Consider the following 20,920-nt stretch of genomic DNA (forward strand, 5'->3'; position numbering starts at 1 on the left):
CGCATTTTGCTTTTGGGGCTTTCAAATGTACACCATACTCGCTCATCATGTCGGTGAGTGAGAAGTTGGGATGGCACCAGGAGTCAATCAGAGAGACCAGTTGGTGTTCTAGATGAGTGTGTCCTGCGACAAAAGTCTCTGCTAAGGACAGCTTGTCTTGAAAGATGAGAGGGGTGCATATCTGCAGAGGACATTTTGACAACATTTACAAAGTACTTTACTTTACTTAAGAACATTTTCTGAGAACGGAGTTTATCCAGGTTTAAGTATGTCAAATTTAAAGGAAACATATTATGGAAAGTTAAAAAGAAATATTTCAGTTACTTAAGTGGCTAGCCACCAATCACAAGTGAAGCTAAACAATCAATTAAATCATTTGCTTTGTCTAACTTTGCTTGAAAATATATCTATGGACAGCCAATTTTCCCTCAATTATATAATAATCGCCCCAATACCAAGATTCTCTCCCCTAGCAAAGACCAACTGTATGTGTGCATGAATGCACGTGCAACACAAAAGAGAGCCAGACATTGTGCGGGTTACACACTTTCAACATCAAGATCCATCCTGTTGCTATGCATACACTTGTTTATGAGATAATCAGAAGCATTATGCGATGCTTATCGTCTCAAAGTTCAGCCTTTGCCCCAAATAGTCATGGTAACGAAAGCTGGACTTGTTATTCCCCAGAAGTATAATGGTGCGAGAGGAGGGCTGGTTCACTTCCATGAGACAAGGCGAGCCCCTAAAAGCAGTTTGATTTCAGCAAGACAACAAATGTACTGTATAGCTGGTATAATAATATTGATGCTTGAGGTATTTTTACGAATGCAAGCCACTACGTGAAATGCATATGATGTGTCCTTGAGGTTTTTATAGGACCTATTTAAAGTGACTGATCACATATAGACGTGAGATATGTGTCTCACCTCCTCCACATTAAGTTCATTCTGCAAATTCAGCTTTATAGCAAGCACTGCTGCCTGAAGGAGACAAAATGGTGAATCTGGTGTATCGTAGAAAACACTTCAGAATACCACTGGTTAAGAGCTTGACCAAAGTATGTGGCACATGTGTCACTCACCTCTTTGTAGCATTTGAGGGCCAGCAGCTTCACGACATGCAGTCGTAGAGTAGCTGGATCCAGAGTGGTTAGCTGGTAGATATTTATTAGACATTCAACAACCGTGGTCTGTGTGTCGATGAGAAGGAAAAGAGCCCGATGCTTAAGGGCTGTCGCTTGCTGCTCCGGAAGTGAAGTCAGCATAACCTGTGACGATGATCATTCACAAGATCGAGAAGCATGATAAATCAAGATAACAGCAAGTACATTTGTATTGTGAAATGAGATGTCAGCAGTCGAAACAGACTGGCTATTTGTAAGAAAGTAAGAAAAAGAACAATCTGGACATTTGGTTGGTTTTAGTTCCATTAAGCTTGGTTTCCTCGATGTTTCAAAATGTTCTTAAAATATATACATAATACTTAAAAAAAACATCTATGGTAAATTACTCTAGAAGAGTGTTGTAACTGGAATTTCATCGACCTGTGGATGTTCTTTTAGCCAGCTCTGGAATTCCTTTAAGATGTGGGCCCCCAAGCTGTGGCCCCGAGCCTTCTGTTTGGCCGGAGAGGACTCTAAGATTGTTAGGATGGCTTCCAGGGGATCGTTTAGTTCTGAAAATCCCTCCTGGGCTTCCAAACGGAACTGTGGGTAGAAACACAGATGGAAGGAAGGGCAAGATGTGATGTCCGGCATTACTGATTTAAAGACTAGAGCCACTGTGTGGAACATTCAAATCTGAAAACTTTTGTATAAGGTAGACTCTAGCAAAGAGATCAAAACAAAATTTAACATCACATAGAAATTGAACCATCCTTGAAAATTCACTTCAGCAATTCATTTATTTATTTGTGCTTTTTCTTTGGCTTTTTCTTTCCTGTGATTCTAAAACAGAAGGGTAGCAGGTTTGGGAAAGAGGTGAAAAATCAATTTAACTGAAAATAGAACTTAACGCAACAACACAAGTGGGATACATATCACTGTCCTAGTAGCTCGGTACAACACTCACAATCAATAATACAAGAACGCAATCTACACAGGTAATCTGTGTTTAAAAACTAATTCACCATGCTGGAACTTCCACTTAACTGGCAAATACACATAAGCCAGGGGACATACATACAAGGTCCTGACTTAAGAATGCAAACTTTGGCTTGAGAAACTTCTTTCAAGAGAAAATAATATCTGTGTGAGAATGTCTGGTGCTGCCTCCTAATTTGCCCAACAGATGTCATTCACTCAATATCCTCCTCACACAGATCTCAAGTTCATTCAGTGCAAATTCCTTACTTCCTACTGACAGCCACTCTGGTTTCCTCATTAACACACACATACGCATACGCACACACACAAGCTAGTTTAATTTCACTCCAAGTTCTTCATCCCTCTTGACTATTCCTTTATCTTAAATTGTTATCTTATTATTATTTTATCTTTTGAAATTATCTTCAACTTTAAAAAAAAAAAGCCACCCATCTTTTCACTCTTGTTAATTTTGTGTGCGGCGCCAACATGACGAACTCTTACCGTCTGCAAATCGTTGCTGCGCCACAGTTCGAAAAGCTGCTCTCTCAGCACGGTCGGGTCAAGACCTGCAGGGATAAGACACATGAGGTGGGGTTTCACTCTGACCCTTGACCTCTTTCAACCTGCCAAGGAGTTAAAACAAATCGAGACAGTCGAAAATATCAGCCCTTTGGAGACTCCAGCAACCTTTCAAAAGTTAATTACAAAAACGTTCTATTTCAAACTTGGGAGTTCAAACCATCATCTTGTGTGACATCACCTGAGACAGCTAAAAACTAAATCCAGAGATGTGCTTTGCTTTTACTTTGGCCTTTAGTCTATTTTTGGGTTTGCCACCACAAAACCACTGGGACTTAGGTTCGGTTAGTCACAAATAACCAATACATGCATCCATCCATTTTCCAAACCGCTTATCCTCACTAGGGTCGGGGGCGCGCTGGAGCCTATCGCAGCTGACCCTGGGCGAGAGGTAGGTTACCCCCTGAACTAGTTTACAGCCAATCACGTGGAACATATAAACAAAGAACTACCCTCACATTCATACATATAATTTGGACACTTCAATAAAACTACATGTGTGTTTTTGGAATCTGGGAAGAAACCAGAGTACCTGAAGAAAATCAACACTGGCATGGGTAGATCATGCAAACTCCACATAGCTGAGGGCGGATTTGTATCTGGGTCCTCAGAAGTCTGAGATGTGGTAACCAGTTGGGCTACCGTCCCTCCCATGCCCAGGACAATTGCTATAAAATGTACTTATTACAAAGTCAGCAATTATTAATTTAAGAAATACCAATAAAACAGCACCAGACATTCCTCTGCCCTCTCCATTTATGACGTCATCATAAGGTGAGTGTAATTACGCCATTTTAGTTTTCTTATATTCAACAAAATGCCTGCACGTATTGTTAAAAGTTTGTTGCTGGGAACAAGAACATTATTTTAAATACATTATTTCCCATGGAAAAATGTTTTGGTAGTCTCTAAAAAGTTTGGAAGTCAGCCTGGATCATTCAAAAATACAGTATCACATTGTCTTACTTTTTACTGCAGTCACTATCTAGCTTGTAATGTGATGTACAAGATTTTTGGTTGAAAAAGGCATGGCGAAGAAGCTGTGACATCAAATATTTCTTTAACAGGGAAACCAAAGCCACCATAATATTGGAGTAATAGCTGAAGTAGTCAGGGAATAGAGGAACCTGACCTGAGTTATATAAATTTTTAGAAGCCATAGAATAAAATGCAAACAAGGGTAGATTTGACTGGGAAATGACAAATGTAATGATTTTTGTCTCTCATTTGCAAATCTTTTTCTGTCACTTCACCACCAGGCCTGACCACCCTCACTCCCTTCCTCATTCCCAGGGCTCATTTTCCTGTCCTCCAGCAGCCTCTCACGATTTTGTCTCGGATTTCCCCAGGAAAGGGCTACGCGCTAGTCATGGTGTAAAAAATAAAAGCCTTCCTGAGATACAGCCTGGGAACATAGACCCTAGAAGGCCTCTCCCTCCTAAACCCTTTCTTTCACTGTATGCCTATTTTGCACTGCCTGTTAAATTATTAACATTATTAATAGAAACTTTTTTCATTTATCTGACTTATTCATCTGCATTTATAATTTTAGATCAAACCAAATTTACCATTATTAATGGGCAACCTTTGTATGTGATCACTTCTGAGAGGAAGTTTTGCTAATATTCCGTCAACGGTGTAATAAAAGCAACCAAGATTCAAATCAAACCTTTGCTCAAAATGTATGCTTTTTCAATGGTATACGAGTAATTATTAATAATGCTACATTTATTTCATCTAAGTATGTCCAACTCATTTTTATTGTGGGAGACATGGTACTTCTGGTTTCCCTCAGAGGACTGATATATAAATTTCATCTTTTGATAAACTTTAAAGGTTCCCGTCTTCTAACTAGTCAGTCATTTAAAAAGAACTACTTATGGACATGAACATAACTTCAAGATGCTCAATGCAAAATTTTAATTTGGATGATATGGGGAGTAATGATGTATTTATAGCTAGCTGCTTTGTAATATTAACATGGATTATGATGAGGCTGTCACAGGGACGCAACTGGTTGGCCTCGCAGTTCTGAGGTCTGGGGTTCAAATCCCGGCGCCGGCTGTGTGTGGAATTCGCATGTTCTCCCCTTCCGTGTCTGCTTGGGTTTTCTCTGGGCACTCTGGTTTCCTCCCACATCCCAAAAATGTGCATTAATTGGAGACTGTAAATTGCCCTTAAGCGTTATTCTGAGTGCGACTGTTGTTTGTCTCTATGTGGCCTGTGATTGGCTGGCAACCAGTACAAGATGTACCCCGCCTCCTGCCTGATGACAGACGTGATGGGCTCCAGCACTCCCACGTCCCTTGTGAGGATAAGCGGCGCAGAACACGGATAGATGGATGGATGGATGGATGGATGGATGGATGGATGGATGGATGGATGGATGGATGGATTGGATTAGATTATGACGAGAGGGTGGAGCCTCCCTATTCACAGGGTATTAACACCGTCAGTACACTTTGGTCAACTCTGGTGCATTAAATGTGTAATGAATAAAGTTGGGTTGGATTACAGTGCATACAAATACTGTAAGACAGAAAAACATAACGAGTGTATATTCACTTGTTCAATATAGTTAGAGTGGCGATGGGGAAAATATTCAGGACATTTAAAAGTCATATAGCCATTATAGAGGTATGAAATAATATTATGCTAGGATGTAGATAAGCATTTGTTGATTTTTTTGTTGAGGCTTTTTATAAATGTTCCTCTAAGGATTTATTTTGTTTTAGAATTATAAAATCTTGCATCCGCATATATAGCCCGTGGTTCATGGGTTCAGTGTTAGAATGTGTTTTTGTCATCTTGAACAACCTACAATATGGAGAACACTGAACACCCATAAAGTTTTGATGGGTTTGACCAAAATGAGTCACACAACAATAAAAGTCACACTTCCATCTCTATGAAATTCAACATGCATACTGCTTTGCCTGCCTGTTGCCAGGGGGCTGCCAAAATAAAGGCAACACAAAGATCAAGTGTGTAAATGGGGCATTTGGTGTCACTACAGTCACCAGAACAGCTTCAGTGTGACTTGGCAGAGAGCTTCCATGAGTGGCCGAGCCCCACTGGAAAGATGCCATGACATTCCTGAACAAGTACTTTTGTATTTGTTGGACGTGCTGGATAAACCTTTCAGCAGGTGCCATTGAAACGCATTGAGGAGAAGATTAAGAGCACTTGCTGAAGCTAAATCTTTATAAAGCAATGTTTGCATATGAATTACTCTGGATTTAAGCTTCAAGAGCAGAGCCGGACAATAAATCAAATTTTAATCATGATCGCAACTTTGGCTGCCATGACTAAATGACCCTAATCGTCTGTGATTTCTTTTTTTTTTACATTTAAAGTGTGGGCACGGCTGCACATGAAAAGTCATTCATTTGTAGCAGTGCTCTCAACCCAGTCAGCCAGCCACCAGGAGGTGACAGTATGGTTAAACTTTATAACAACACTGCATGGCAAACTTCAAAATAAAAGCTCAAAATGTCATTGATGTCCAATGTCCAATGTATGAAGCTTCTATTTTGAAACTCGATCTCTCATCATGTTAGCGGTGAGGTGGCGTGTCACGGTAAAATACCACTAGCATTTGTTGTAGTGGATATATGTATAAAATGAAATGGTAGAAGAAACACAGAGGGAAATCACAACTATCGAGTTACTTGCAGTTTGTGACCGAGTATGACTTCTTTGACAATTCACTGTATTGATAGGGAATTTCTAATGAAAAGTCAGTGCTTACAGCCTTGTGTTATTATATATTTAAATCTTACGCCCCATAGGTCAGTGGTTAGAGCATTGGTTTGGTAAACCAGGGGTCAGGAGTTCGTATCTCACTGGGGCCTCTAGTCCCCAAGAGGAGTTGCATCAGGAAAGGCATCCGGCGTGAAAACTGTGCCAAAAAAATATGAGCGTTCATCTGAGATGGCACGGTGTGGAGACCCCTAACGGGACATATATATATTCAAATTTAAGAAATATCTGCCGGCACATAAACAAGGATGAAAGAATTTGAGCGTAATTGCTTCCTCTAGGAGCGATGTAACCTGAATTTGGAAACAAGTCGATTTGTAAACATATCTTAATGCAGTAGTAAAGTCCTAATTACGGTAAATATTTGTATGAGCAAACACTTCTAGTTCATCAATATAAAACAAACGTAAACCAGCAAGTACGGCGGTAACTGAGTGTGCATTCTTGTGCAGTGTGCCATTTGTAACCTTGGGACGGTCGTATTGCATTGTAATATGATACGAACCATTTGAATCTGGAGTTGAACTGATCATTTCTCCCCACCAACTGGCAAATTTCCGTCAATCTGTGGAGATTGAGAAGATTAAAATACGCTCACTGGACAACATCTCATTTATAGCGTGGGGGGTGTTATACTAACAAAACTAAGATTGATAATTAAAAAGGGTTTAGAAACATGTTTGATGGTGTTTTGTCATGAATGCCCATCAGATATTTGATATGGCAACGTGTAGTAAACCGTCAAGATGTTTAATTTATTACTGTTAGGAGACAAAGAGTCAAAGTCCAATTTCATTGGGTATGGACTGAAAAATGTACTGGACTGTACTCTTGATTGTAATTGGACATTTTTTGAAGATAATTTGTTGTCTTTGTAACTAATACTATGAAACCCCACACATGTATAACACTGTACACCCTGGAACTGGAGCCAGACAACAGTCGCACTCACAATCATCCCTCGGGACAACTTAAGAGTTAATGCGTGTTTTTTGAGTACTTGTACTTTGTACTTTGAGTACTTAGAGCTACCATTGAAAATAACACATTGTTATTGTGAAATGGGAGTATTTGTTTCACAATGGTACAGTGCGTGGGGTACAACCGTGCTTGAACGAGAGGCATACATTTTTCTTTTTAGGTTGCCGCTTTATGAAGTTCGATCCATTCACTTGTCTATGTTTTACGAACAATTCTGCCACCTCCATTATGGCCGACGCGATAGCGTATCAGAGCAACCGGCCAACCCGCTCAATAAACTTTATGGGGTTGTTCCACCTTGGGAAATTTTACTTTATACTCTATCGCCACCTGCTGCTAAAATGATGCCTTCTATTTACACAATTGGAACCCATATGTACAAAAATGTTATAAATAATCAGCACACTAAACACAGATTGTGAGAAGGCTCGTACCACGCATTTACTTTTATGTCAGCTCACCGAACAATGTGGAAAACTAACCAATTAATGGTTCGAAATCAGTGCTACACCATTTTAGCTAGCTCAAACCTGGTACTGTCGTAATTCAGGACAACAATTAGACCCTGGAACTCTTGGGTACAGCTACCACTACTAGGATTCATCCGTATGAATGTACCATAAACGCAAAACTCACCGCATATGCAATTTATTCGCTGGTAGATTGATTTTAATTTTCATTTGCAGTAAAACGTGTTCTGTGAGATAAATTAGCCCTCATTTTTATCTTACAGTAACTCACCTGGAACATTCCATCTTTCATAATAATTCCGATTATAAAAGCGTGTTCAACAACATACAATAACGAATGTCATAGTAAGTATGTACATTTGGGTAATAAGTAAACTATATGCTGCATTAATCGTCGTATTTTTACCTGCAATTCAAAAATTGGGGTTTACTTAATTACCAATTTCTTTGTGTTGAAACCATTTTTCCCTTGCTATTTTACGGCCACAGATATTTAATGTAACTTCAACACGCCCACTAAGAGCTTCATGCGGACGGAGATGCTATGCTAGAAAGGTCAAATCCTTCAGTACATTCAGTGTCTGTTGGTGCCAAAAAAAAACAAAAGACCAGGAATGCCGGTGAAGTCATCGGTATGCAGTTGCGTAAAACGCCGTACAATAACGATAAAGGAACTGGGGGGACTTTTAGGTGTAATTTTGTTGTTGTTGTTTTCAACGTTGCGTACTGACAAGTACGGAAGCATTACGCTTTCGTAGATAGGAAACCTATGGCGTTGGCAAAATAGTAACCTTCATGAAAATCAGTTGAGAAATGAGCATGATTGGGAGTCCTTGCAAATGACCCGTGCATTGCCTTCTCAGAGAACGACGAGCTTCCCAAATATGGTTAGTGGCTAGTATCTACAGTTTGATACTCTATGAGGAGCTTCCGTCATCGTCTGATTGAATCACGCGATAAAACCAAAATTAACTGATTACACACGAGACATGAAACGTGTATTTTTATTTCACACTCAGATATGTCCGTGTGATATGAACAGACACAAACGACATTATGGGTACAACAATGATTCAATGATTGATTAAAGATTGCTCCACGCATTTAAAGCATATTTTATTATGGTAAAATTCAAGGTACTATTTTCTCGTGGCTAGGTGGACCTTCTTCCACTTTTGACTTGCAGTACAAAATCACGTGAAACCTTTCCTTTTTAGATAACGCTTTTATTGACACATGGAAGACTGTATAACAAAGGCTATATGTTTATGTCTATTTTGCAAAAACTAATTCGTAACACCCTCCCCCTGCAATCCAATTAAAATATCTATCCAGTTCCCTCAGCGAAAAAAAAAACATCCATCCGTTTTCTGAGCTGCTTATTCTCACGACGATCGCAGGAGTGTTGAAGCTTAGCTCAGCTTTCATTGCGCAGGAGTGGCAGATACGGCCCATCACTTCATTTTATGCGACCCGTGAAAGCAAATCGTGTGCGTTAACCTGATGATTTTTGCTAAAATACCAGACACACATTGTTTGTACTTGGAAATAATAATAGTAAAAATAATACTACTAATAATGTTGAAATTCTGCATTTTTTACTGTCTTCTCATTTGAAAACAAAGTATCAATCAATTAATTCCCCCACTACCATGTGACACCGCTGCTTCCGCAACCCAGAGGAAATGACCAAACTCAGTAGCTGTTTTACCAACGGCACATTTATTCGCATTTACATTTATTTCAACACAAGCAATGTATAGCCACAATTCCTGACGGATTACAAAACACTTTTTTGAATATTTGAATGGAAATATATATAATATATTTTACTTATACTGTACATAAAAAGTTCCTATTGTACCACGTGGTTCTACGTCACTTAGTTGCAGTAGCCAGGTGTCGCCGTGCCAGTTAGTTTTTGTTATTGTTTCCTGCAGCAGCTGCTTGATCCTATTTCCACTGACAACCTGTCGTGGAGATGTGGTGCGTCACACTACCGATTAGACTAAACTCCTCCCGAGTTGACATATATTAATCCCACGGCGACACGTTGTTTGTGACAATTCTTTCTCACACGGCTAACTCGCTGGGTGGCTAGCTGCTAGAGTGTAGCAGCGATGGAGTGGCGGAACAACAACGACGGGCTGTCGGACAACGAGTCCCCTGAAACGGACAGCTGCTCTCGCCACCAGCAGGTAGGTAGCTCTCGGTCGCAGCCCAACAACCACTCCAAACACTTTTAATTCAAGCGAGCTATAAATTCGTTCCGCCTGATGTTTGACAGACCAAACAAAGTTAAAAGTGCGTGGCATGACTGGCAGCCACATCCTTATCTGTTCGAATGGTGTTTTCTACCCTGGAACATATAGCGACATAAACTGATCATAATATTTTGGAAAAACCGTATCTACGCATGTATCGTATATCTGTCTGTGTAGGGAAACTTAGAACCGCATGCTTGTGTTGTCCATTCGGCCTTTGCAGTCCTCTTTAATTCCCCCAGTTCCCCCCACATTTCTCAACACTAAGCTCAGACTGCAGTAAAGTATTTTTAGTCCTCCCCTTCCAAATAAAGCATGGATGGCAGCACTCATGAAAGCCCAAAAGATTTGGTGGGCTAAAATATTTTTGTGATGAGTCAGAACATGTTTCAAACTCAAACCCCGTGGCCGGACCTGGCCCGCCACACCAATGTATGCGGCCTGCGAAAGCTTTTGCTTGGCTGTTTCAAAACGAGAGCTTTAAAAACGATTGCAACCAAATCTAGGCGCAATATTGTAATATATATCTATATAATATATACATTTAAACATGCTGTAAATAGCACAATCTATCAAATTTTAATCGTGATAGCAATTTCGACTGCCACAATTAAATAAGCTTGCTCGTTGGTGGTTTTTAATTTGTTTTATGTGTTCATTTATTTATTTTACATTGAAAATGCAAACATTGCTGTGAATGAAATCTTAATTTGCAGCAGTGGCTGCAACCTAGTCAGTCAGCCACCAAGGGGCACCAGGCTCTGGCCACCTTCAAAATAAAAGTTTAAAATCTCATTGTTGTCCAATATACATGGAGTAAGACATGTTGACTTTATATTGAAATTGAGCCTCTGAAAGTTGGTGTAGAGGTTATATGTCAGGCTAAAACATGATTAATAATCATAGTGGCTGACTACATTTTTTTCAGCTGGCTAACCTACTGGGCAATTACTTGATAAATCTTTTTGGGGGGGATTCACAGAATTGTTTTTTTCTTCAGAAAAATACATACACCCCCACCACCAACGGCAACCACCCTAAGTGACTTCCATTGCCTGCTGATGCACACTGTTTACACTGGAGAGATGGCAGCAAACAGAGAGGAGCTAATTTCAGAACAGTTTTGGCAATCATTTGAAATTGGTTCGGGTTGACTCAACCAATCAAAACCGATGTTCCTTTTGCCTTCATCAGATATCATCAACACACCTTTGTGATTGTGCCGAGTCATCCATTTGCCAGAGCCAGGAGCAGGAATCCTCAACCACCTCCATGGTGTCCAGCTGGATGTTGGCTGAAGCTCAGGACCGACTGTGTGCTTTAAAGTTCCACTGCTCTGAGTCCCTGGAACAGGAACATGCTCGGACTCGGGCGAGCCCCACAGACCTCACGCACACCGAGGAAGAGTGGCGTCGCAAGGAGAGCATGCTTGGGGGACAGGCGACCAATCGAGGACCTGTGCTCGGTGCTGACGGAAGTTGGGATGTTTTTGATAAAGTGAGTGTGAAGAAAGAAAGGACCATAACCTTTTTTTTTTTTTCTCAGTTATTTACTCAATCAGAGCACCAAGCAAGACATTTTTTTTTTTTTTTGCAAATGCATTTTAAGACTGATGATGATGATGATGATGATGATGATGATGATGAAAAGGTAGCGAGCACAAGAGGTGTCTTGGCTGCCAGTAAACATTAATCAACGTCATCTTTCTCCACCAGAGTATCATCAACATCCAGAATGAACCAGTTGAAGCAGAACAATGTAAGGAATCTCTCCACAAATCTGAGCAAGACCTCAGACACTTTGGTAGGTGACTTTTACAACCAGAAACGAAAATGAGGAATGTTCTCTGCCTCATTTTGATGCTAAAATTGCATTATTGGTATAATGTCTGTCTGCTTAAAAGTTTAGAAATTTTTGATCATACATTACAATTTACTCACTATTTTCTATCCATCCATATGTCTGTCATGAAAAGAAAAATAGGACACCACATTCAGTATTTAGTTATTCATTAAAAAAAACAATTTGTTCTTATTTGTCGATGCGGGTGGACACCCAGTGAGGGCATGCAACAACTAATCACTAGAACAAGATGAGAGTGGAGCAAGGAAGTGCTACTAATGAGTTGTGTGGTGGAATGCGTTTTATAGTCTGGAACGCATGAGTTTCAAACTCAAGGCCTGGGGGTCAGCTCTTGCACTTATGCCTGCGATTCTTGTGAAAATTTGTGCAAAAATTCCAAATTGTCCCAAGGAATAAATTGTTACAATAATACAAGCTTTTTTTTTTTTTTTTTTTTTTTACTAATACCCCTTTTTTTGTTTTTACAGTAATTGAGCAACCTAGTGTGCGAGACTTCTGATTTCAGAATTGTTTATTCATTTATTTGTTGAGTATATGCAGTAATATTGGGTGGTTAACCATTGATGTGGTTTCACAGTCGTAACGGCCTTCTAAGGGAAATGGTAACTACACCATGGGGCATTTGACACTCCTGCTGTAGTCTGTGTATGGAAGTTATTAGTAAATGAACGCCATATCACATTCATGTTAGTTAACTGGTATATGGAACTATTTTGCCGGATCATTCAGAAAGGGTGGCCCCAGCTCCCTGCACTCACAAGGTGAGGAAAGCCTGCAAGCTCATGCCACGGGGGGACATCGCCAGGAGGAAACCACCCACTCCCAAGGACCCAACCGATAAATGACGGGTGAGGGTCCCAGGAAAAGGGAGAGGAAGGCGGGGACCCAAGTGGGGTGAGGAAATGTCCTCGTTGTCCAACAACTGAAAAGCGAAGGCCACAGGCCTCAGGAATCAAGTCAAGAGAAATGTGAATACCCACCACGCACCCTATTTCTAAAGTCACCACGTGCCCGACTGGCCACAATATCCTTGTCCTGTGATTGTGTGGCAGCGTGGAGTGTTCATTAAAATTTGAACATTTCTCAGTGCATATTTATTTGTGTATCAATATACTTAATCTATCACTTTTTTAAAGGTATGTTACGGCGATGGGATGACAGCCAGCGATTCCTGGCAGAGAAGCCTCAGCTCATTTGTGATGAAACGGCCAACTACCTATTTCTATGGTGCATCACGCTCCAGGAAGAAGGGGTAATGTTTAAATGATGAGCTGTATACATGTTTTAAGTTATTATTTTGAACGATTCGTCAAGAACACTAGAGAGCGATCAGTACAGTCAGTATTTTCCCATCCTGCTTAGCTTTGACCATTGCAAATTACAAATGTGAATTTACTTTGCTTTTATTATTGTCTATGAGGTAATTTGTGGGCAAAAAACAACCCTAAAAAATGCACAGTCTTGGATGGTTCTCAAAATATAATTATAATGGAATAGAGCTGGGTGATTAATGGAACTGATTATTTCAAGTTTATTGCTCAGGGGGATTTTTTTTGTTTTTACACCTTCTATAGTTACAAGTGATTCTTGGCTGTCATGCACTGGTTGCACTAACATGACTGCGAATTAATCATGTTTTCAAAAGCACAGTTTGTCTTGGCAAGTGGGCACCTATTCAGAAACCTCAAACAAATATTTTTTTTCCCAAAAGCAGTGTGCAACTTTAATTTTGTGAAAAAAGGCGAGCAGAATCATTTCTACACTATTTTTCCCTGTATAACATGAAAGGAGCCTGGTGGGAAGCAGTCATGCTGAACATTGCCAAAAATCTGATGTATACATGCACCATGAAGGCAACGGCGCGCCACTCTTGTTTACATTTAACCAAATGAAAACCGCAACGTTGATGTATGTCTGGCACTGCCTGCCCAAACGTGAATGTTTTCACACCACTTATAACTTGAGAAAACACCGTGCACAAAGCAAAAGGTAAAAATGAAGGCAATATATTTTGACTTTGGCTGTTGTCTTTATTTTTGTCTTTCTTTGGTTGCACCATAAAACACAACGGTTCCTTTAGCAAATCCAGTTGCTGTTTTGTGGGAGCAGCAATGATTCATGATTTAAAAAATATATATACATTTACAGAAGGAAGCGCTAATGGAGCAGGTGGCGCATCAAGCTGTAGTCATGCGGTTCATCCTGGAGATGGCATCAAACTCTCAGCAGGACCCCAGAGGCTGTTTCAGGCAGTTTTTCCACAAAGCCAAAGTAAGGCACCCATATTTCATGTCCTAACAACTTTTCCATAAAACATGGTTTGTCTAGAGTTGGCCTTATGAGACATTAGAATCTCCCTTGATAAATATGGTTTAAAAAAGGGTTTTTTTTTGTTTGTTTTTAGTATTATTTAACAAAATGTTTTATGTCACAAGATTACACTGCAAAACAAGTAGACAGAGTTTGGATGTTCTCCCCGTGCCTGCGTGGGTTTTCTCCGGGGTCTCCGGCTTCCTCCCACATCTCAAAAACATCCATGCTAGGTTCACTGAAGACTCCAAATCGCCCAAAAGTGTGGCTGGGATTGGTTGTTTTTATACAAGTGCTCGGTGATTGGCTGGCGACCAGTTAAAGGTTTACCCCCCCCCCTCGCCTGAAGCTAGCCGGGACATGCTCCGGCACGCCGACAACGCTAGTGAGGATAAGTGGAACGTAAAATGAATGAAATACTATATTTTGAGCGCACACGCACCTCCTTGGATTTATTAAAAAAGGCGCAGGTTGCTGTAAGGTCATTGATCAGGTCAATGCTTATGCAGTATGAAGCTGAGTGAGGAGACTCCGACTGGTGTTCTTAAAAAGTCACAACAGTATTTTTGATAAAATTGGTGTGTGTGTGTGTGTGTGTGTGTGTGTGTGTGTGTGTGTGTGTGTGTGTGTGTGAATTATAGTTGATGAAAACTAACCCTCCGTCATCAAAATGATTTTTGATTTAGAAATTAGTCTTCTGAAAAGTTTTCGTTTAATCTGTAAATTAATTATTCCTCACTTTTTGACTTTATGGAGATAAGTAAACTTTAACCTCACCTGTACATAGCTAACTAATAAAATTTATATTTTTCTTTAAATACCAAAACAAAATTTGAGGGGAGTGTTCATGCTTTTTATTGGACCGTGACCATAGGAAAGTTAAGTTAACTTTAGTTTCTCATGTAAACTCAGTGTTTTGTCAAAAACAAGATATAAAGTTTAGAGCAGTTAATAAACCATAAAATAAATGTCAAGTTGTTTCCACATCTTGATGAAACATTTACTGATGGGTTCAAGTTCTCCTGTAGCTCAGTCATGGAGGAGATTATTTGGGTTGCTTGCTTCCATTTGTACTCCCAAACATAGCACCGTTAGCTTGTTTAAATTTAGTATTTTCATCTGTTTTGGTGTAGGAAGGACAAAACGTCTATTTGGAAGTCTTCCACACCGAGCTTGAGGCCTTCAAATACAGAGTCAGAGAACATGTGGTCCAGTGTAAAAGCATTGTGTCCAACAACACAACTCAACAGCCGACCAATGGCACAAACTGCAGACTCAACCCCAAAGAAGCTCAGAACTCTTTAACTCAAGTGAGTATTTTTTTCTGTCATGTTTTACTTTCTTGTGGAGGTGCAAAAATGAATGGTTTAATCGACAAGCCATTACATTTGATGTCACTCTTATTAGTCATCAAGCTGATACACGTCCTGGTGAAGGCCCTTTACACTCGTTTAGGTCCATACTGTATGTTGGTGTTAACGTAAAACATGTTTTAGTCAGTTTGCGTCCTTGTCAAATTTCACGTGTGACCCAGCACAGTAAGACACGAGTAATTGCTGTTCTCAAGCTTAAACGTAAGGTGGCAGCATTGTATCATTTTAAAGTAGTTGTCATTTAGTTGGGCTGATGCTTACTTTAAAAACTAAATTAAATCTGTGATAGTGGTAGCGTTCTACATTTGGAGCCACACTAACATGGTCGTGGCAAAATTATAAAACACGCTGGAATTTATGGGGAATTGTGTCCTGTAAATATAAATTTATGACTTCACAAATATTACAAGTTCAGTACAGTATTGACGATTACAAATTCTTATGTGATGCATGTATGCATCACTGAGGTCGACCAATCCATGAACTACATGACTGATGACGTGAAACGTAACAATAGCCAAAAAGAGGAGTAACTGGTTATGGACTCTGACAGACGTCTGATTTGTGGGTGGAAACCCTTAATTGTCGGTGAAGAACACGCACGACAATTTTTTTCCTCATCATGTGTGGGTTCTGTCACGTTTTGAAAAGTCATGTAAATTGTTAAAAAATCAGTATTTGTGTACCTGTCTTAAGATATAGTTGTTATGAACACTTATTGTAATTTGTGTATAAGTTAGAAGTGGGAAGGTTTCCTTTGGTCAGCTAAACTTCAAACCCGGATGCTTTGTTGCAAAAGCTTCCTCTTCCCCTTTCCTTGGCCCCTCACTGTCGGAGAGGCTCGGAAGAAAACTTGCTGCCGAGGAATGCAACACAGCCTGTTGGGACTGAAGCTGGAATCTCCTGGCCTGCCTCTTTGTCCCAGTGTCGTTCTCTGTTTTCAGATCTTGCTCTGCATCAGAGGACTCCCTTTACGAAAGCTGATTGGTCGGCGCGTGAACTTTAAAGAGGCAGAGGGCAGTTACATAAACATTGATAAAAATCCTCTAACAAGGCAACTGTTGCTTAATCCCCTTGCGGTCTTTCCTCTGCCTTGTCTCAGTATTTGATTTTCATTTGCACGATCAAAACACTGAATATGTGTTGGAGCCACATAAATCAGATAGTGGTAATGTCACGATTGCCCGCTTTTTATAGATTATGTGATAACCAAAAGTACGTCTTAAAAGCATTTTGGACTGATGTATGAACAAAGTGAACAAGTGGTTTCCATGCCTGTTATGATTTGACTATTTATATTGATCGTATTACTGTAAAGTTGAGTATTTCTTGACTTGTATCTACTAAAATTATGACTACACTTTCCCAAGTTTTTTTTTCTCGTTAACTTTCACATAAAATTAATATTAGCAAAAACATGTATTAAAGAAAATTGCTACTTTGTTCTCATCCTATGGCTTTGTTTTAGTATATAACATTTCATGTAAAATTGTCTTGTAAAAGTAATTTTTTTCTCATTTTTATTTAAAATAACTGGATGATAACACTTGTAATAAGGATTATTTTTAAGTATTAGGATGTAGTATTCAGGACCTAAAATAATGCCACGTTTTTGCTTGGAATATAGTTTTTTTTCCTCAAAATCTTGACATTCTTCCAAAAACTCTTTATATACAAGTTTTTTTTCTCAATTATCTATTACTTAATTATCTTATACTTTTTGCTATATTATGACAGTTGTTAATTACTTTTTTCTTGTTGGGATTTTATCTTAAAATCATGACTCTTATCAGTAATTACTTGACTATGAATTCTTATTAAATCATGATTACATTCACAATTGTGACTTTATTCTTGTAATTATGTCTGTATAAGAGTAATGATATTATTACATATAAAATAGAAGTGCTTTTCTCATTCTATGACTTTTTACACTTCCACAATGTTTTTATAGTCTGGTAATTTTATGAGTATTTAAATGAAATCCCATCCTTACTGTAAAAAAAAAACATCAAGCATATTTCAACTTTCCTAATTGCGACATTATTCTTGTGACACCATGACTTTATTTTCATAATTCTGCTGCTTTGTATTTATTTTGAGTGTGGCCCCAAAACCAAGCGTGTATCTGACCTCACTTAAGTGACTATGTTTTCCCCTCCACCAGGTGCAGGAGTACCCTTCCAAGCGTTGTTTAGAAGCCGGATTGTTGATAAGCACAGGAAGGTGGACAAAGGACGATGTCACAGAAAGTGACGATATACGCATGATGGAGACCTCTTAGCAAACTTGGCTGCCTTTCTTCCATCATCACCTTCACCCATTTCAGATCACTTTGACTTTTTAAGCTCTTCGACACCAGAGCACAACCGGAATAAAACCCAGCATTATTAGTTATTTTTCCACCTCTGGAATGGCCTCCTATACCGTCATTCATCATCAGACAAACGAGGTGAGTGCCGTGCTAAAATGTTGATCTGGGTACTCTTTAAAGGCTTTGTCCTTTTGAAAAGCCACAAAACTTTCAAATGTCAACTAGAAAAGTCATGGAACTCAATTGAAAATGTAAAACATATCCATCTAATTCTGTCTGCATTTAATGAATCGTTCGAGGCGTCAATCTGCCTCATGGGCAAATCCAACAGCTTTTAAACGGGCTTGAAAATGAATGAAGAATCACATGCAGTGATGCCTTGAAATTCGAGTTGAATTGACTTACATGTCTTTTGAGATACAAGCCATCATTTTGACCATCTTTTTTGCCTTAGATTTGTGTGTGCAAACTTAAGTTAGGTGCGCCGCATGGGGGCAGTGAGCTCAACTAAACAAGCAGCAATTTGGCAAATAGTGAGCAAATTATCAAAAAAAAAAAAGTGGTCCTACAAGCTTTTTAATGCAACTCAGCTTCGCTGTACTGTTAAACAAAGAGAATTAACATTTTGTATGTAAAACAAGAACAGTTTTGCCTTAATGAAAGCCCCCATAGCTTAATGTTCATGTAAAACACCTTTGACACATTAAGTTAGCATTGATATTTGTGTTTCAAGAAGCAATGCATGTTTGAACACACCTTAGAGCAGCACATGTCAAGTAATATAACAAGGCTCACAGGAATATTCATTGTCTATGAAAAATGACCAATATTACAGCATACCTCAATAATACAAGTAACAGTAGAGGAAGTACAACGCTACTTTGTATCGCTAGGGCTAGTAATATATTTCCTACCAGTAGTAAACCAGGGCATACAAGAGGGAGCAGCAACATTAATTAAATTGCAGCATTAAATTCAATGTACAAACAGTAAATTCCTTAGGTTCTCTGTTATCAATCTTTTATATCGTACAATATAGAAATCTGTTTTCCTTATTAAAATAAACTTTTTGGGGGTGGAGGCTGCAACGAATGAAAGTCATTTACATTCATTTCTATATGCAGGTTTTGAGTTATGAAAGTGGTCTGATACCAAATTAAACTTGTCTCTCAAGGCACCACTGTACAACGTATCCACAGCCTGCACATATCCATAATCGTTCATCTTGGCAATTACTCAAAAGGTGGATATAATTTTAAGTGTGGAAATAATAATAATAATAAATGCCTAAATACTGGATTCAGCCCATGAGTCAGAATTTTAAAGTTAATAGTGTTTGACTGCATTTTGAACGTGGTAAGGCCAATCCAGATTGAGGATCAAAAGAATGGTAATTTTTAGAGCTACAGTATTTGCTCCTATAGCGGCCGTCTATTTGGTGTGGAAAAGACATTTTTCAATGGGTAGCCAATAATAATAAATGCAAATGTAAAGGTCCCAGCTAATTGTTTACATTTAACACATTTTCCAGGTGTTTTAATTGTGTATCTGACATAATTTTTCCAAAATACAATCAGAACTGTAATTCTGGGACACTTTACACACGTTAATTCTTGCCTTGTTCAAATGATCCTGTTTGAATCGTGTCAGTTACAGCAGAGGCCAGCCACTATTTGAGGAAATACTGTTTTGTTTAGAGGTAAGAATGTGGGTAGCTGTTTCTCACACGCTTGCAGCATTCTCATTTTTCTATCAAATTTATTCAATACCAATGAATGTACGTGCAGAACACTACCATAACTTCTGTTTCATTTTGGTGCGCAGGAAAGTTTTAGTGCAGATGCTAACACAACATGCAAGGTGTCCATGTTGAAGTTCTATGTAAGCCAGTGTTTCCCAACCGTTCTTAGGCCAAAAATCTCAAGGCACTGCACTGACAAAAATGTCACAAAAAATGCCGTGTATAGATACGTTGAACACAAGGCAATTTTTCGTTTGAATGTATTACAAGATATGGATATTCAAATTAATTATTTGTACCTTCTGTCACCAAATGTAAAAAAAGTATTTCATTGTTTTGCCTGTGAATATGTTGCTGGCAGAGATAGATGGACAAATATAGATTATCTGTAGTAAATAAATAATTTTTAGACCAAGTTTGTGAAATTGGATAATTTCCAAAGGCACACTTGATGTATTCTCACTACACACTTGTTGGGAATCACTGGAATAGATGATACAGAAATAGTGTAGCATCGCAAAGCTAAGTTTGATGCCATTATTTTTATGCATGTTGCTGTATTTCTTTGCTCATTTCTAGCAATACAAAATGTTTAGTTAATGTTTTTATTTCAACATCTCCAGTTGACTGTTGACATTGTGGAAAAAAGGTGCATAGATTTTCTGGGCTCAGGTTTTTGGCTCAGGTCTCGTTTGTTTGTTTGTTTGCAGAAAGGAGGTCTTTGCATCTGAATGTGTCCTGCACTTTATATTTTTTTTCTTTTTTTTAATGTCACTCTTTGTTAGTTGCGGTACGAAAGATGGAGGATTCTGAGCTATGTTTTTACAAGCAGGCTTGTGATAAGGTTTTAATTTGAACTGTGTGAAGTTTTTTTGTTTGTTGTTTTCACATTTGAATGACTGACTTCGGTCAGTGTGCCAGTTTGCTCAGGCTTCCAGTTATCTATCTCTTAGATATAATAAATGAAAGAGAATAAAGGTCCATGTTTTTCTGCTGCAGAGTGCAATTATATAGATCAGATGATGAATTAAATTCTATTCTGTAAAAAAAAAAGTCTTGCATTGGGGATTTTTATCCTTATATTAAAGGGAAAGTAAAATGCTTATTTTCTATCCATGCATTTTTATTACAAGTGGTTCACATTAGCGCCTATCTCAGCTGACATGATGAAAAA

General features: G+C 38.9%; 2 protein-coding genes across 9 annotated transcripts in view; one reads left to right on the forward strand and one right to left on the reverse strand.

Annotated features, from left to right (window-relative positions):
• Window positions 1-8,375, reverse strand: part of exd3 (exonuclease 3'-5' domain containing 3) — a 46,514-nt gene extending 38,139 nt beyond the window's left edge. Inside the window, exons 1-7 of one of the 5 annotated variants that reach the window (XM_061802271.1) lie at window positions 8,288-8,375; window positions 6,936-6,995; window positions 2,591-2,655; window positions 1,547-1,708; window positions 1,085-1,270; window positions 930-983; window positions 39-181 (exon numbers count right to left, since the gene is read on the reverse strand). In XM_061802271.1, the coding sequence (XP_061658255.1) occupies window positions 39-181; window positions 930-983; window positions 1,085-1,270; window positions 1,547-1,708; window positions 2,591-2,655; window positions 6,936-6,963 (638 nt within the window). In that variant the 5' untranslated portion in view covers window positions 6,964-6,995; window positions 8,288-8,375. The other 4 variants (XM_061802273.1, XM_061802270.1, XM_061802272.1 and 1 more) reach the window with 4 other exon arrangements.
• A 233-nt stretch (window positions 8,376-8,608) lies between these two features.
• On the forward strand, window positions 8,609-20,751 carry cdc37l1 (cell division cycle 37-like 1). 4 transcript variants are annotated; one of them, XM_061802279.1, is made up of 8 exons: window positions 8,609-8,768; window positions 9,983-10,079; window positions 11,340-11,642; window positions 11,861-11,948; window positions 13,145-13,260; window positions 14,157-14,279; window positions 15,452-15,628; window positions 17,859-20,751. In XM_061802279.1, the coding sequence occupies exons 2-8, from the start codon at window positions 10,002-10,004 to the stop codon at window positions 17,973-17,975; spliced, it is 1,002 nt and encodes a 333-aa protein (XP_061658263.1). In that variant the 5' UTR covers window positions 8,609-8,768; window positions 9,983-10,001; the 3' UTR covers window positions 17,976-20,751. The 4 variants fall into 4 exon arrangements, 3 of the variants coding, with proteins under 3 accessions (XP_061658263.1, XP_061658262.1, XP_061658261.1); XM_061802278.1 differs by lacking the exon at window positions 8,609-8,768 and adding an exon at window positions 9,539-9,867 and having other exon boundaries at window positions 17,859-20,750; XR_009792378.1 differs by lacking the exon at window positions 8,609-8,768 and having other exon boundaries at window positions 9,541-10,079; window positions 17,859-18,143; window positions 20,457-20,749.
• Window positions 20,752-20,920: the final 169 nt, after the last annotated feature.

This window comes from Syngnathoides biaculeatus, chromosome 17 (genome assembly GCF_019802595.1).
Source record: "Syngnathoides biaculeatus isolate LvHL_M chromosome 17, ASM1980259v1, whole genome shotgun sequence".
NCBI classification, from domain to species: Eukaryota; Metazoa; Chordata; class Actinopteri; order Syngnathiformes; family Syngnathidae; genus Syngnathoides; species Syngnathoides biaculeatus.

Bases quoted from the DNA above. Each gene is read 5' to 3' on its own strand.
- cdc37l1 (XM_061802279.1), top strand. From the start codon at position 10,002: ATGGAGTGGCGGAACAACAACGACGGGCTGTCGGACAACGAGTCCCCT. The intron at 10,080-11,339 runs GTAGGTAGCTCT...TGCCTTCATCAG, and splicing joins GCTGCTCTCGCCACCAGCAG to ATATCATCAACACACCTTTG. The intron at 14,280-15,451 runs GTAAGGCACCCA...GTTTTGGTGTAG, and splicing joins AGTTTTTCCACAAAGCCAAA to GAAGGACAAAACGTCTATTT.